The sequence below is a fragment of the Rhinopithecus roxellana genome, chromosome 1, assembly GCF_007565055.1.
Source record: "Rhinopithecus roxellana isolate Shanxi Qingling chromosome 1, ASM756505v1, whole genome shotgun sequence".
NCBI lineage: Eukaryota > Metazoa > Chordata > Mammalia > Primates > Cercopithecidae > Rhinopithecus > Rhinopithecus roxellana.
The window spans coordinates 197,889,078-197,904,075 of NC_044549.1; the positions used below are offsets into that span (position 1 = coordinate 197,889,078).

The 14,998-nt window shown below is 37.1% G+C and overlaps 1 protein-coding gene across 1 annotated transcript in view; it reads left to right on the forward strand.

Moving 5' to 3' along the window:
• The window catches only part of TOPAZ1 (testis and ovary specific PAZ domain containing 1), a 92,827-nt gene extending 77,829 nt beyond the window's left edge, over positions 1-14,998 (forward strand). The window contains exons 17-20 of the mRNA XM_010374345.2: positions 3,439-3,603; positions 5,518-5,721; positions 11,236-11,419; positions 14,779-14,998. Coding sequence (XP_010372647.2) covers positions 3,439-3,603; positions 5,518-5,721; positions 11,236-11,419; positions 14,779-14,998 — 773 coding nt within the window. The remainder of the gene's footprint in view (positions 1-3,438; positions 3,604-5,517; positions 5,722-11,235; positions 11,420-14,778) is intronic.

A 14,998-nucleotide genomic window follows, 5' to 3' on the forward strand; every position in this document is an offset into this window, starting at 1 on the left:
TCTTAGAATATGTGATATTTGTCTATCCGCTCTCCACTTGTCTCCATTTGTCTATCCACTGTCACTCCTCTTCTAAATTATTCTTTGCTATTCTTGTTTATTCTTTGAGTGAATTTCAGAATTACTGGATCGGGTTTTAATACAGTTCTGTAGGAAATTTGATTGGGATTATATTAAATGTATACCTTGGCCAGGCACAGTGGCTCATGCCTGTAATCCCAGCACTTTGGGAGGCCGAGGCAGGCAGATCACTTGAGGTCAGGAGTTCGAGACCACTCTGGCCAACGTGGTGAAACCCTGTTGCTACGAAAAATACAAAAATTAGCCTAGCATTGTGGCAGACGCTGGTAATCCCAGCTACTTGGGAGCCTGAGGCACGAGAATCACTTAAACATGGGAGGCGGAGGTTGCAGTGAGCCAGGATCGTGCCACTGCACTCCATCCTAGGCAAGAGAGCAAGACTTGGTCACAAATAATAAATGAAAATAAATGTATACCTTAAGGGAAAAATAGGTATCTTTAGATATTCCCCCATTTTAGTATTCACTGTTGTAAAGGATAATTATTTGTTTGATATTCTCACTGACTAGCCTGGAAATTCATTTAATAGTTTTATGTTCCCAGTGTGTGTATTCAAAATCTTGCATGAGTAATGATTAAACGTGCATATGTCGGCAGGTAAGTGGATAAAAACAGGCTATTATGGAAAATATGCTCTCCCTTTGATTCTGAGATTTTAGACAAATAGAAAATATTTCCCAAATGTGAAATAGAGAAAAACATGAAGATGAATGCTATAACAACTTTTACTGTTGTAAAAGTAGTATTAAGTCCACTAGTAAACTGTTTCTTATTCTTGGGAATTTAATTCTCATAAGAGTTCTCATAAAATATTCATAAAAGTATTTATGTTGGTAGAATTGTGAACTAGCTGGATTAAATTTAAAGCTATTAATTTCCAAGTGACTTCTCAGTTACCGGTTTCAGTCAACTTTGATACATAGAATAATCAGCTTACTCAGATATTTTTTTCTTCTTAAAAACAGAATTTTTATTTATTTAGTCCACGGTCAATATTTCACATTATTTCATGGTGCGGGGCCCCTGGGTGGGAATCCCTGTGTAGTACTTGGCAGGGCCTGTGGCCAGGGGTGATGAAGCAGTATAGCTGGTCAGGCCTGGAAGGGGAGAAGAAGGGCTGGGGGCTCCTTAAAACCTACTGAGGGGTGGGCATGGTGGCTCACACCTGTAATCCCAACACTTAAGGAGGCCGAGGTGGGCGGATATATAAATATAAATATATATATATATTATTTTGTTAATACTTCCTGAAGCCTTTGTGGCACAGAAACCACAAACTGATGGGCTGACAAAAGTGGAAAGAGGAGAGGCAACCGGAAACCTTTGGGGAGCGGTTCCCCTCCATGCCCAGGTCTGTTCTCCCCAGCACAGGTCGGCCCACAACCTGGATGTGCCAGCAGGGACCATCACCCTACACGTGTTGGGATACAGCTTGACGCCTTCCCCCACAGCCAGGTGGCTCAGTCCTGCAAAGGAACCAAGGCAAGCAGGGAAGAACGCTGCTGCCTGATCCCATGCTGCCCCTCACAGGCTGTCGGTTGATTGGCAGCACTGAACAGGTTAAAAAAAAAAAAGAAAAGAAAACACAGAAAAACCCAAAAACCTAGACAGGGAGATGATGTGAGGAGAGAGCATGCTAGGTCAGATTTTTTTGTATACCTAAACAGTTTGATAAAATTTTTAAATGAATCTCCTAAAATACCATATATACTTTCCAAAAAATGTGACCATTATCCTCCCTTAAATATAAAGACTAAGTATTAAATAAAGGAAAACGATGCAATTTTTATAAGAAAAGGTTTACATAGTCTACTTTTTGTACATGGGATATATCTAACAGATAAAAAAATAATTGAACTTATTCAAAGTAAAATTCAATTTATAAGGAATGGTGAACTAACAGTTTTACTTTTAATGGGAATTGTGTTTAACAGATGATCATACAGTCTTTGAAGATATTAAGTTCATTTACATTTCTCTCTACATTAAAATTTTAGCAAATGTAGGAGCAAATTAATAAAAGTGTCTAAGTGAGTTAATATTCTTAAAACACTTAGAACATTCCTAACACATAGTATAACTCTGTTAGGTCAATCAGTCAAGTGGACTCTAGTAATTGAAAAGCTCCTTTTTAAAGCTTTATACTACTGAAAGCTTTCTTTTGTCATGATGTATTTGAATTATCAACTTTTTCTTCAATACTTTTTACATTCACTGTGCTGGGAAAGCCACAAAATAAAAAGATTACTTCTACATTTAGTCCAATTGAAAAAGAGCACCAAAATGTGATTTGAATGTTATATAGGGTAATGTTTCACTATGTGTATAATGATTGAGTAAATTAGGTAAATGATAAAATATTGACATTTCTAACATCTTAGTACCTCACTGTTCTGTACTACGGTCTCCCATTGTTTTTCTCAATGTGAAAATCAGGGCAGAAATTAAGGAACTTCAGCATTATAGGTCATATTCTCTTTTTTTAAAGAGCGTCTGAGATCTGTTCGTTTGAGGGTCCTAGGATGGGTGTGATGGGTACATAGGAGTTAATTTTATTGTTATGCTTTTATAACATATATTAGATATTCTTCTGTATACAACAGTGATTTCATAATATAAATTGTTTTTAAAATAGAAATTGTTAAGAAAAGCTATTCACTGGCTGAGCGAGGTGGCTCACACCTGTAATCCCAGCATTTTGGGAGGCCAAGGCAGGCGGATCACAAGGTCAGGAGATTGAGACCATCCTGGCTAACACAGTGAAACCCCAACTCTACTAAACATGCAAAAAATTAGCCGGGTGTGGTGGCACGCGCCTGTAGTCCCAGCTACTCAGAAGGCTGAGGCAGGAGAATCGCTTGAACCTGACAGGCAGAGGTTGCAGTGAGCCAAGATTGAGCCACTGCACTCCAGCCTGGGCAACAGAATGAGACTCCATCTCAAAAAAAAAAAAAAAAGAAAAGAAAAACTGTTCCCCAGTAATACCAAAAACTAAATTATTTATTGTGAAATTGTTAAATTTGTCCACACGAATAATATTTTATGTTAAAGCAAATATTTGTGATAATCTGAACTTTTTTGTATAAAAAATAAACATTACCTTTAAAATTGGTAATTGACTAGTACACTTAGATGAAGAATTAATTAAAAATAAGTTTAACAAAGTGGCCATTCGCTTGCATCTTCTTCAGATGATGATCATCACTATATACGTTATTTCTAATAAATTTGAGCCATGGTTATCTTCTTTAAGTTTTGCCTATTTCTCCAAAAAATATTTTGAAATATTACTTGTGATTATACTGTTAAGTGTCATTTTCATGGTATAAACTACTCATATTTTTTTCTTTTTGGAAGAGTCAGAATGGATAATCGATACGCCTCTATGGCCTTGTGATAGACTGGATGTGCTTAATCGACATAATTTGCTCTGTACAATTGCACATGAAACCTTAGCCAAGAGCCTTTATAGACAGACATTTGAAGTTTTGCAGAATCTACCAGGTTTTCAAAATTCCCAAGGTATGTTTTTTAAAAGTCTGTCTTAATTATGTCTTGCCCATCTGGTGTTTAACTGTTAATAAGAAACAGTTATCCACCTGTTTTGATTGAGTTTTATATTCCAGCATATTTTTTAATGAAGTGGTTTTCTGTAAAATGTGTTCTTTGCAAATTGAATATGCTTTCCTGGTGGTTTAAAAAAATCTGAGATGCTTATCTTTGGGTTGTTTGTCAGCAGCTCCTAAGACAAGCATTTTTATCTTTCCCTTTTCCCTACTTCTGTCATCAGCAGACAATATATTTAAATGCCCTGAGCAAGCTTTTTCTCTTATCACTGAATAAATACAGAACTTAGTTTATATTACCTAGGAACACAGATAAACTTGAAAGAAATGGAGGAAATGAAACAGATGCCAAGTTCAAAGAAACACCAATGTGGGCAATGGTAGTTAGTACTCTTGAATGTTGGGTGTCCATGAGCAAAAGCTTTGGGTCAAGAATGAGCTATGTGATAGGTTCAGAAGATGTTGAAAACGTTAACTTGAGGGCCTCCCCTCAGTACTTTCATCGTATTATCTATAAATTTTCATTTTCCCACTTAATTCCACTGTGCTCCTGTATTGTAATTAGTGTTCTTATCTGTTTCTCCTTATATAAAGTGATGGTATATAAGGAGAAACAATCAAGATGGTACTATTTTCTTTACCTTGGTATTCCTGGCCCAATGACTGCTATCTAGCAATCTTTTAATATACAATTAGTTGGTAATGAAATAAAGTAGTAATAGGGAGTAATAGGGAGACAGTTGTGCGAGATTTTGGAAGACTCTAAATGTCAGACTAAAGGAGCTTTATTCTCTGTGTATAAAAAGGGGTCACTAGAATTTTGGGTCTAGGGAGTGATATAATGAAGTTGATGTTTCAGGAAAGTTCTTCTGGCAGTAGTGTTTAGGAAAAGACTAAAAGTAGAGAGATTAATTTGCTGATAAGGCCTGGATAACTAAAAGATTCTAAAGCAGTAAAGAACTACAGTCTAGCTCACAGACCCAACTGACTGAATATAAGGAATAGAAGAGAAGTCTCTAAGATGACTTCTTTTTCTTCTAAGAATGACTGAAGGAATAGAAAACCCATTAAAGGATTGTTTTAAATTTGGCAGTAAATATTTATTAGGGGATTATTTATTTTTAGTCGAGGGATATATAAGGCTAAGATCTGAACTATAGGTATAATATGAACAGAATTGAGAAATTATTCAAGACACTGCAGATACACAGTCACATGTGGGGATCAAATACAGAGGTCTTAAGGCATCTTCTGAAATTTTTGTCAATCTTCTTTTTATCTTCTCTGTTGCAACGGAAGTTAATGGTTTTTCTTTTGTCAAATGCTTTTTCATTTCTTACTTAGAGAATATGTAAGATAGGCTGGGCACCGTGGCTCATGCCCGTAATCCCAGCACTTTGGGAGGCCGAGGCAGGCAGTTCACTTGAGCCCAGGAATTTGAGATCAGACAATATGGGTGCATTCAGGGTGGTATGGCTGTAGATGAGCCCAGGAATTTGAAACTAGTCTGGGCAACATGGTGAAACCCTGTCTCTGCAAAAAATATAAAAATTAGCCAGGCCTGGTGGACATGTAGTCCAAGCTACTCAGGAGGCTGAGGCGGGAGGATGACTTGAGCCCAGGAGGTGAAGGTTGCAGTGAGCCAAGATCGTGCCACTGCACTCCAGCCTGGCCGACAGAGTGAGACCTGTCTCGAAAAAGGAGAAGAATAATAAAGAGAATATATAACATGATTGCATTTTAGTGACTGTGACTCCTATAATGGGTAAGAAAGGGTCAAGGGGAGGAGAAATAAAAAGGAGTATGAGATGGAGGTTTGAGACACTAAGATAAATCAATTTTATTATGTCATTTTTTTTTTTCATTCCAGAAACTGTGGAAGTCTCACAATATAGCCTTCTTTTTAATAAGCTTCTAGGTTCCTGTATAGAAAGCAATAGTCTTGGTATGTCATCCTCTGTGGCAGAATTCATGATTTCAAAGAGCATCCCTATTGATTTTTCCTTTCTTAGAAGATTAATTACTTCTTTAGGAAGGAGTCATTTATGGCTCAAAGCCAGAGCCCACTACAAAAGTAAGTTACATTTAAAATGTTTTAATATATTGGTTTATAATTTTATTCTCTAACCTAGAATTTATGATATTTAAGATTAGATATTTCTATGTATTAAAAGAGCAGTAATACATATTCATATGTAGTGATCTCAACAGATCTGTGCTCTCTTTTGAAGCCTATTGTTTCTCTTCTGTTTGCAATTGCTTTCCTTATTTCCAGTCTTTCCAATTTCCAATCTTTATTTCTTGCACAGTAGCTTGTCCACTAGAGGGCGAGCAAAGGGAACAAATAACAGGATAGAACCAGTTTGGCATATCTTATAAACAATACAGGCATAAAACAATTGGGTAGAATGAAGTTTAAAGAATATCCATGTTTTTATTTATCTCTGCTGTATCCCTAATTGTTATAACTAAGAATATTCAATAGCAGGTAACATCAGAAACACAAAGGCTGTCATAACAATGCAACATGGTATATGTTTTCCACATGGCTTTTAGTAATAGAACTTTGTTAATCTACTTACAGTTGTTGTTCTCTAACAAATAAGACTGGAAAACTAGTGCTTTCTCTAGTCCAAGCCACCTCGCAGGTATTTTAATTAGAAAATAATTCCATGTAGGTTCTAAATCTAGAAAAGAATTGTTTTTTCTGCCTTCATGCGGTAATTTGTCTTCAATTACCATTTCTACCGCTGTCATGTATATAACAAATATTTGAGTACCTACTCTGTCACCCTGTACCAGATGTGTCAAATATCCTAGCCGCTACTACCTGAGCTGGAAGTGTTTTTCAGGTGGCCAGCTGTGATCAGTGTAGCAGATGGCAACTTTTTTCCCCCAACAAAATGGGAAAGAAAATATTAGGGTACATTACAGATAATAAGGTTAATTATTTGATAAAATTTTCATTTCAGTTGCATGTATGCACATATGTATACTGGGTCATTACATAAAATGTGTTTCTTGTAGGTTATAATCAAAAAAAGTTTTGAAAGCTGTGTTTTCTTAAAAAGGGTGATCAGAAATTTAGAGGAAAGAGAATTGTTTGTTCATAACACCTAATTTCAATTGTGTAGTTATGTTTCAACTCTTTATACTATTTACCTTCAGACTTCTAGAAACCATACACATGCACATATAGGTATGTGTATGTGATTTTAGTTTCTAGAATTGAAGTTAATGGGAATAATTTATTTTTCATGTAACTGCAACTTGGGGGAGATGCCATCAGAAGGTGTTTATATGCCACAGGAACAAGTATAAGTTCAGACATTTAAATGAGATTTTTATAAATATTTCTATTTTTTAGTTGGAAATAAAATTTTATATTAAAGCATCTAAACTTTATCACTTTAAAAATTTTTAACAACTTTACAGAAGTATAATTCAAATGCCATACAATTCACCCATTTAAAGTATACAAGTCAATGGTTTTGCCGTATCTGAGAGTTGTGTAACCATCACCATAATCAACTTTAGAATATTTTATTCACACCAGAAAGAAACCTCATGTCCATTAGCAGTCACACCTCATTCCCGCAAATCTATTCAGCCCTAGTAAGAATTACTTGTAATGATTTTTTTTAGCAGTGCGGTTTTATTTGTTTTTTGTTCTGTTTGTTTTTTTGTGTGAGACAGAGTCTTGCTTTGTCGCCCAGGCTGGAGTGCAGTGGCCTGATCTCGGCTCACTGCAAGCTCGGCTCGGCCGCCCAGGTTCACGCCATTCTTCCGCCTCAGCCTCCCGAGTAGCTGGGACTACAGGCGCCTGCCACCATACCTGGCTAATTTTTTGTATTTTTGGTAAAGAAGGGGTTTAACTGTGTTCACCAGGATGGTCTCAATCTCCTGACCTCATGATCCGCCTGCTTCGGCCATCCAAAGTGCTGGGATTACAGGCGTAAGCCACTGTGCCCAGCCTAGCAGTGTGTTAAAGCAATTAATGCCTGTGTACAGTACAGTATCTTTGTTATTGGAACTTTTCCTTTTATCTAATCACACGTGTTTCTTATTTCATATGCAGTGTAACTTCTGAGACTTATGCAGGTGAGGTTACGGGGTAAAGAGTCGTTTTGTTTTTTAAAGAATGTAACTGAATTATAAAACCATGAATAAAAATGAGTCATTTACAGCCAAATGAGTAATTTATAGCCACTGATCAGTCTTCAAAACATCTCATTTTCTAACAATGTTGACATTAAATTATATTGGAACTCCTTTTGGATTTATCTTCAGACATAGCTTAACATCGCAAGAAGAGCCTTTCAGTGGTGTATAACCGTGTCTAGTAGTACTTCATTTGGGACTTAAGGCTGACTTTCTTCAAGGCACTGTTAAGACTTAGTGCCAGTGCCTTTGTTTTGACTTTGTTAAAACTTTTTTTGTTTTAATATTTTTATGACTTTATGGAGATAATTTCACATATCATGAAATTAATTCACTTAAAGTATATAATATACATTCATTTTTGGTATAGTCACAGAGTCATGCAGTCATCACCACCGTTTAAATTTAGAACATCTTTAACACCTTAAGAAAAATAAATCTTGTACACATTAACATTTATTCTCCATTCCCTGGTTGTCTCTTCTCTGTCTCCATGAATTTGTCCATTCTAGACAGATCACATAAATGGAATCATTCAATACATGAGTTTTAGTGACTGACTTTTTTTTTTTTTTTTTTTTTTTTTTGAAGACAGAGTCTTACTCTGTCACCTAGGCTGGAGTGCAGCGGCGCAATCTTGGCTCATTGCAACCTCTGCCTCCCAGGTTCAAGTGATTCTCCTGCCTCAGCCTCCTGAGTAGCTGGGATTACAGGTGTGCGCCACCATGCCCAGCTAATTTTGTATTTTTAGTAGAGATGGGGTTTCACCATGTTAGCCAGGTTGGTCTTGAACTCACAGCCTCAGGTGATCCACCCATGTCAGCCTCCCAAAGTGCTGGGATTACACGTGTGAGCCACCGTGCCCAGCCATGACTGGCTTCTTAGCCTAGTGTTTTCTTTTTTGCAGTGGCCGGTTCTCAGCTCACTGCAAGCTCCGCCTCCTGGGTTTATGCCATTCTCCTGCCTCAGCCTCCGAGTAGCTGGGACTACAGGCGCCTGCCACCTCGCCCGGCTAGTTTTTTTTTTTTTTTTTTTTTTTTGTATTTTTTAGTAGAGACAGGGTTTCACGGTGTTAGCCAGGATGGTCTCGATCTCCTGACCTCGTGATCCGCCCGTCTCGGCCTCCCAAAGTGCTGGGATTACAAGCTTGAGCCACCGCGCCCGGCCAGCCTAGTGTTTTCAAATTTTAATGTTGTAGCATGTATCAATACTTTATTCCTTTTTATTGCTAAACAACATTCTATAGAATGGAATTTGTTTATTCATTGGTTGATGGACATTTGAGTCGTTTTCACTTTTTGGCTATTGTGAATAGTGCTACTTTGAATATTCACGTAAGTTTTTATGTGTATATATGCATTCATTTATCTTGGGAGAATTGCTGACTCATACAGTAAATCTATATTTAGCTTTTTGCCGACCTGCCAAACTGTTTCCTGAGGAAGCTGCACCATTTTATATTTATATTCCCACCGGCCATGTATGGGATTTCCCAAACATTTCTTTATATCTTCACCAACACTTGTTACTGTGTTTTTTATTTTAGCTTTCCTCCTAGTGGGTGTTAAGTAATATGTCATTACAGTTTTGGTTTTCATATCCCTAATAACTAATGATGTTGAGGACCTTTTCATACAGTTATTGGTCATTCATAAATTTTCTTTTGAGAATGTCTATTAAATCCTTTGCCCTTTTTTTATTGTAAGAGTGTATTCATACATACATACACATGTACATATGCATTTATATACACTCTGGATACAAATCTCTTGTCAGATATGTGAATTACAAATATTTTGTCCATCCTGTGAGTTGTCTGTTACTTTCTTGATGGCTTTGCCTTGCTTTCATGCCAGACTAATCAGGAGGAGATTGTCTAGGGACAACAGAGTTGCCTTCCTCATGTTCCTGATTTGTTCTCCCTTGTCCTAAAAATACTGCTTTTCTCTCAGAACTGAGAAGTCAGGAGAGAGATGTTATTAGTGTGTCTTTCCCTTACTTCCCCCTCCCCCCAAATCAAATGTGAGTATTTTTCTTCTCACATTTCATTTTGAGTGAAAAAAATCATATTAGCAGATTTCTAGTTAATCTAGTTAATTTGTTATTTTCTATTTTTTAATTCTGGTAAGAAAAGTTAAATAAGAATTCATGTAAATTATACCTACCAAAAACTAGTGAAGTTAATGAGTTAACAGTTTGTTGCTCCTGGCAGTGATCTAGGGAGGTGGGAATATCTAGTGATTAGGAATCCAAAATCTGGAACCAGAAAGTGGGCACCCCAAGGAGAGTTAGAGAGCCTGAATGCTTACCAAAAACCCCTCGTCTATGACATGGGAATAATAGTACCTAATTTCAAAGGTAGCATACTGTCAGATTAAAATGAGGTAAAACCCATGTGTTTATTAGCACATGTACCTGGCACATAGCAGGTCTTCAAAGATTAGCCATTACCCACATTAGAAAGATTTCTTGAAGAAACTTATTCTAACAAAACAAAACATTTTAAGCAAAATTTACATACAGATTTAAATTGGTTTCAGTAAAATATAATAATATAAAATTGCCTATATATAATTTGGATGTTCTAGAAGTTTTAAAGGTATTTCCCTATATATCACTCCTAATAAGCACCTAAACAATTTAAAGGTTAAATCTCTTCTCTTGAAAAGTGAAGTTTTAAAAACATGAAATGGTGAGTGTGGCTACAACACACAGATCACCTACAGGATGGAAATGTATTTTATGCCTTGTGCTTAGCACAATGCCAGACATTTAGTAGCAACAGTAAATATTGCATAAACTATAATGGTACTATAAATAACTGTGCTCAAAAATAGTTATTCTGAAATTATCTTGTGTTTACTATGGCTTGAAATAAATGTTGTCTGCCGTAATAAGGCTCAAAAGTCATTTTTCAAAGGTTTTTTTTTTTTTTTTTTTGAGATGGAGTCTCACACTGTCGCCCAGGCTGGAGTGCAGTGGCACAATCTCGGCTCACTGCAGCCTCCACCTCCCAGGTTCAAGTGATTCTCCTGACTCAGCCTCCCCAGTTGCTGGGACTACAGGCACCCACCACCACACCTGACTAATTTTTGTATTTTAGTAGGGATGGGGTTTCACCATATTGGCCAGGCTGGTCTCGAACTACTGACCTCAAGAGATCCACCCGCCTCAGCCTCCCAGAATGCTGGGATTACCGGCATCAATCACCACGCCCAGCCATTCTCACTTTTTATTTAATGTTTCAAAAACACTTTACAAAGAATAATGTGAAATATACTAGGATAAGCTATCGTGTAATGTGTTAATCTACTTCTAATGTGAAGATGTATTCTGTGTAAGTAATTATCACTTATAGGTATTTCAGAAATCTAGGTTTTTACCTATTGGGTTTTAGTAAAGTTTGACCTATTATTTGATTTTTCAGGTGCTCTTTCCTTGGGTTGCTACCCACCACTGGAAGGAAATTTATACCGAAAACTTCTTCTAATTCCATCTTATTTATCTGAGATTGAAATGCTCTTAGCTATTGAAATCTTCATGGTATCTAATGCTAGTAGTATTCAGAGTCCTGGAACTTCTACACAGATACTGCAGATAGTTTTGAAAAGGTTGGTTGACATAACTTTAACTGCATTCTGAATGTAGATCTTGGCTCCCTACTCCCACCCTAGGATGTAAATGTTTTATGTGTTTTTATATATACATATATATTTATGTATATATTTATATGTGTACTTGGTGTGTATATTGCAAACTCTGGTGTCATTTAAATTGAGAAAGGATTAGACCTGTTTGAGGCTTAAAACCAAACAAGTTAGTAGCATTCAGTAAACATTTTAGCAACTTCAAAGATATAGTTAAATATTCAAAGAGATGGATCCTCTTTAGGTACCAACCTTTCTTGTGTTTAGAGATCAGTACCTATAAAAATCTCTAGTCAACTCAAAAGATCAAAGGACTAGGGTCTAAAAGGGAAATACGTGATCATTTATTAGGTTCAGCCAAGAATACCATTGAAAATAAAGCCATCAGCCTAGTTTCTATATTTTATAATGCTATATATGCATAAATATTATAAAGTAGGTGCTGTCCCAGAGTGACACCCTTTCATGTACTTTTGTTTGGAATCCTAGAATTTAGGCATACAGTAGATGGTGTGCCTAAATGATAGTATGCCATATGATTTCTTGTCAGCCTTATCCAGGAAACTTGGAATATAACGATCTCTTGGGAATCCTGTTTTAGAGCTTCTTGCCAAGAATTTTGCTTTAGTTTACAGGTGTGACAAACCAGATCCTCTGGTTGAATATTACATTAGTCATCTATTGCTGTGGAATAAATTATCCCTGGACCTAATGGCTTAAAACAGCAAATAGTATCTTAGTATCTGTGGGTCAGAAATTTCAGAGAGGTTTAGCTGGATTGTCCTGGCTCAGGGATTTTCATGTGACTCAGAGTTTCTCTGCATAGTTGGAGTCAGAGTGTTGTCAGAAACTTTAGTCACCTACATGATAGCTTACTGGAGCTAGAGGATCCTTTTCATTGATGACTCACTCAAATACCTGTTGGGTGGAAGCTTCAGTTTACCACATGAGCCTCTCCATAGGTTGGTTAAGTGTCTTCATGACATGACTGACAGCTAATTTCTCCCAGAATGAGTGATCCAAGAAAGAAAAAGCAAGGAGGAAACTGCAGGGTCTTTTGTGACCTATATCAAGCAAGAACTGTGAAGAGTCTGAGATTTTACCCTATTTGCAAGCTACAAGCTAACCTGCCACAGTTTCTTAGATGGTAGCATAAGAGACAAGACTCCTGTGTTGGAGACAGAGGAATTTATTATTTGTGGTATGGCAAACAGCATGATTATCTACATATTTGCATCATTTCCTCTTGCTCCTGAGTCCCATAGATGGTCCCACATGGATACCTACATATGCCATGAGTTCTGTAACAGGAGAGGAGTTCCCAGCTCAGGAAACCCAAATCTTTTATGAGTAATAAGCATGCCTGCCCTTTGCTTTGCAGGGAGGTACTATCTCCATCATCTAAGACTGTGAGCAGACCTGCCCTTTGCTCCAGAAGGAAAAACTATCTTTATCTTTCAAGGTTGTTCACTATATAATCCTGGTAATTTAGAACAAAGGGTAGGCAGTGACTCTTGCAAAACTTCACAAACTCAAGAGACCCATGGAAAGTTGTCATCCAACAACCTGGTATCCAAAGTTACATACTGTCACTTCTGCTCTCCTTTGTTGTAGGTGAGTCTTTTGGTTCAGCCCACACTTAAGGGGAGGAGAATTAGGAAGTAAATTATTTTAGTTCCACCTTCAAAAAAACCCACTAAAAGTCACCTTTTTTCTTATAGTTCTTTTTTTTTTTTTTTTTTTTTTTTTTTTTTCAGAGTGCTTCCTTATTTACCACTGTGCAGTATGGTGGATAAGGCATCTAGGCTCCCCATCATCCTAATGAGGTCATGGTTTTCTCATAGCTTTCTATTCCCCACACACATGCAACTTCTTTATTTATTTCTTGAATTTGAAAGGTATTTGTAACCATAGTGCATAACTAGTGTCATACCTAAATCTTTGATTTTGTCCAAGCCCATATATTTTCTCTATTGTCATTATCATGCTAAGCCCTGCCTTGTTACATTTACCTCTCTCTATGAGAGAGAATTGTATTCGTCTTTAGACTTATTTAAACTGCACATGGTTGGCATGTGCACCACCTACCAGATTCCCGGGCACCTCTTTCTAAGCTAGAATGTACTAGAAGGCACCTGACCAGTCTTTCCTCTCTGTGACCACTGGTTCCTGTTTCAAGTGCAAGTCCTCACTCTTGTCACTCTGGACCACACTGTGATGTTAATGCAGATAGGCTCCTACTCAGAACTTGCTGCTGGGCCCTCTAGATACCAAGAGTAGGAAGCAGTGAACACAAAGAAAAAAGTGATGCTTTATGTAACAGGCCACATCTCTATTTTAAAATAGTTCCCATTCCCTACCCCAGAGGAAAAACTGACATGAGGTGGGAATTTTATGCAAGTCAATGCAGTGACAATTGATTACAGATGGAGCTGGTAGAAAAATTATTAGAAAAATTAATTCTAGCACTTAAGGAAGCACCCTAAGTCAGGATTGAAGAACATAACCAGAAATATAATAAAGCCCCTATAGCTATACAATTTGTTACCAAACATTAGCTACATATTAAGTATTTCCTTATAACTAAAAATAGTCAATATCAAAGTAAAACTAACGTGAACGTTAATTCTAAACTGGATTACATTTAGTATTTTATGCATTCTCATGAAAAGATACAGGTAATTAGCTGTGTTCTAGATCAGTATTTTTCAAACTGGGTTGCAGACTATTTGTGTGGTGAAATCAATTTAGGGTGTTACAGCTAGCATTATTTTTAAAATTGGGGTTTTTGTCATCAGGGTAAGTCTTGTTTTGTGAAATTTACTTTTTATGTATGAAGGTATATATTGGGCCATAATATGTCTTTTTTTTGGACAGAGTCTTGCCCTATCACTCAGGCTAGAGTGCAGTAGTGCAATCATAGCTCACTGCAACCTCAACTTCCTGGGCTCAAGCCATCCTCCCACATCAGCCTCCTGAGCAATTGGGACTACAGGTTCACGTCATCATACTCAGTTAGTTTTTAAATTTTTTGTAGAGACGAAGGTCTCACTGTGTTGCTCAGGCTGATCTTGAGCTCCTGGCCTCAAGCGATCCCCCCAACCTGAGCCTCCAAATCGCTGAGATTATACCACTACGCCTGACCAAAATGCCTTTCTTACTGTGGGTCATGATCAAAAAAGTTTGAAAGCCACTTTTAGAAGAATATGATGAAAAGACGATCGTAGCTTAGTACCAGTAAATGTAAATGACTATCTTTTGAAGAAACTATATAGCTTATCTTTTTTAAGAGTTTCTGACTTTATGAGGTGTTCATTTTATAGGTGTGAAGACAACCAGTCTCGGAGCAATGATGATTATCAAGCTGCAGTAGAAAGGTTAATTATGGCTGCTCGTATATCAGATCCAAAGCTTTTCGTTAAACACATGACTGTCAATGTTAATAAGGAACAGGTTTATAGTTTGGAACATTGTTCTGCCCTGAAATGGTTAAAAGAGAATATGAAGTGGGCTGGAAAAGTTTGGCTTTTCAGTAACCATTAG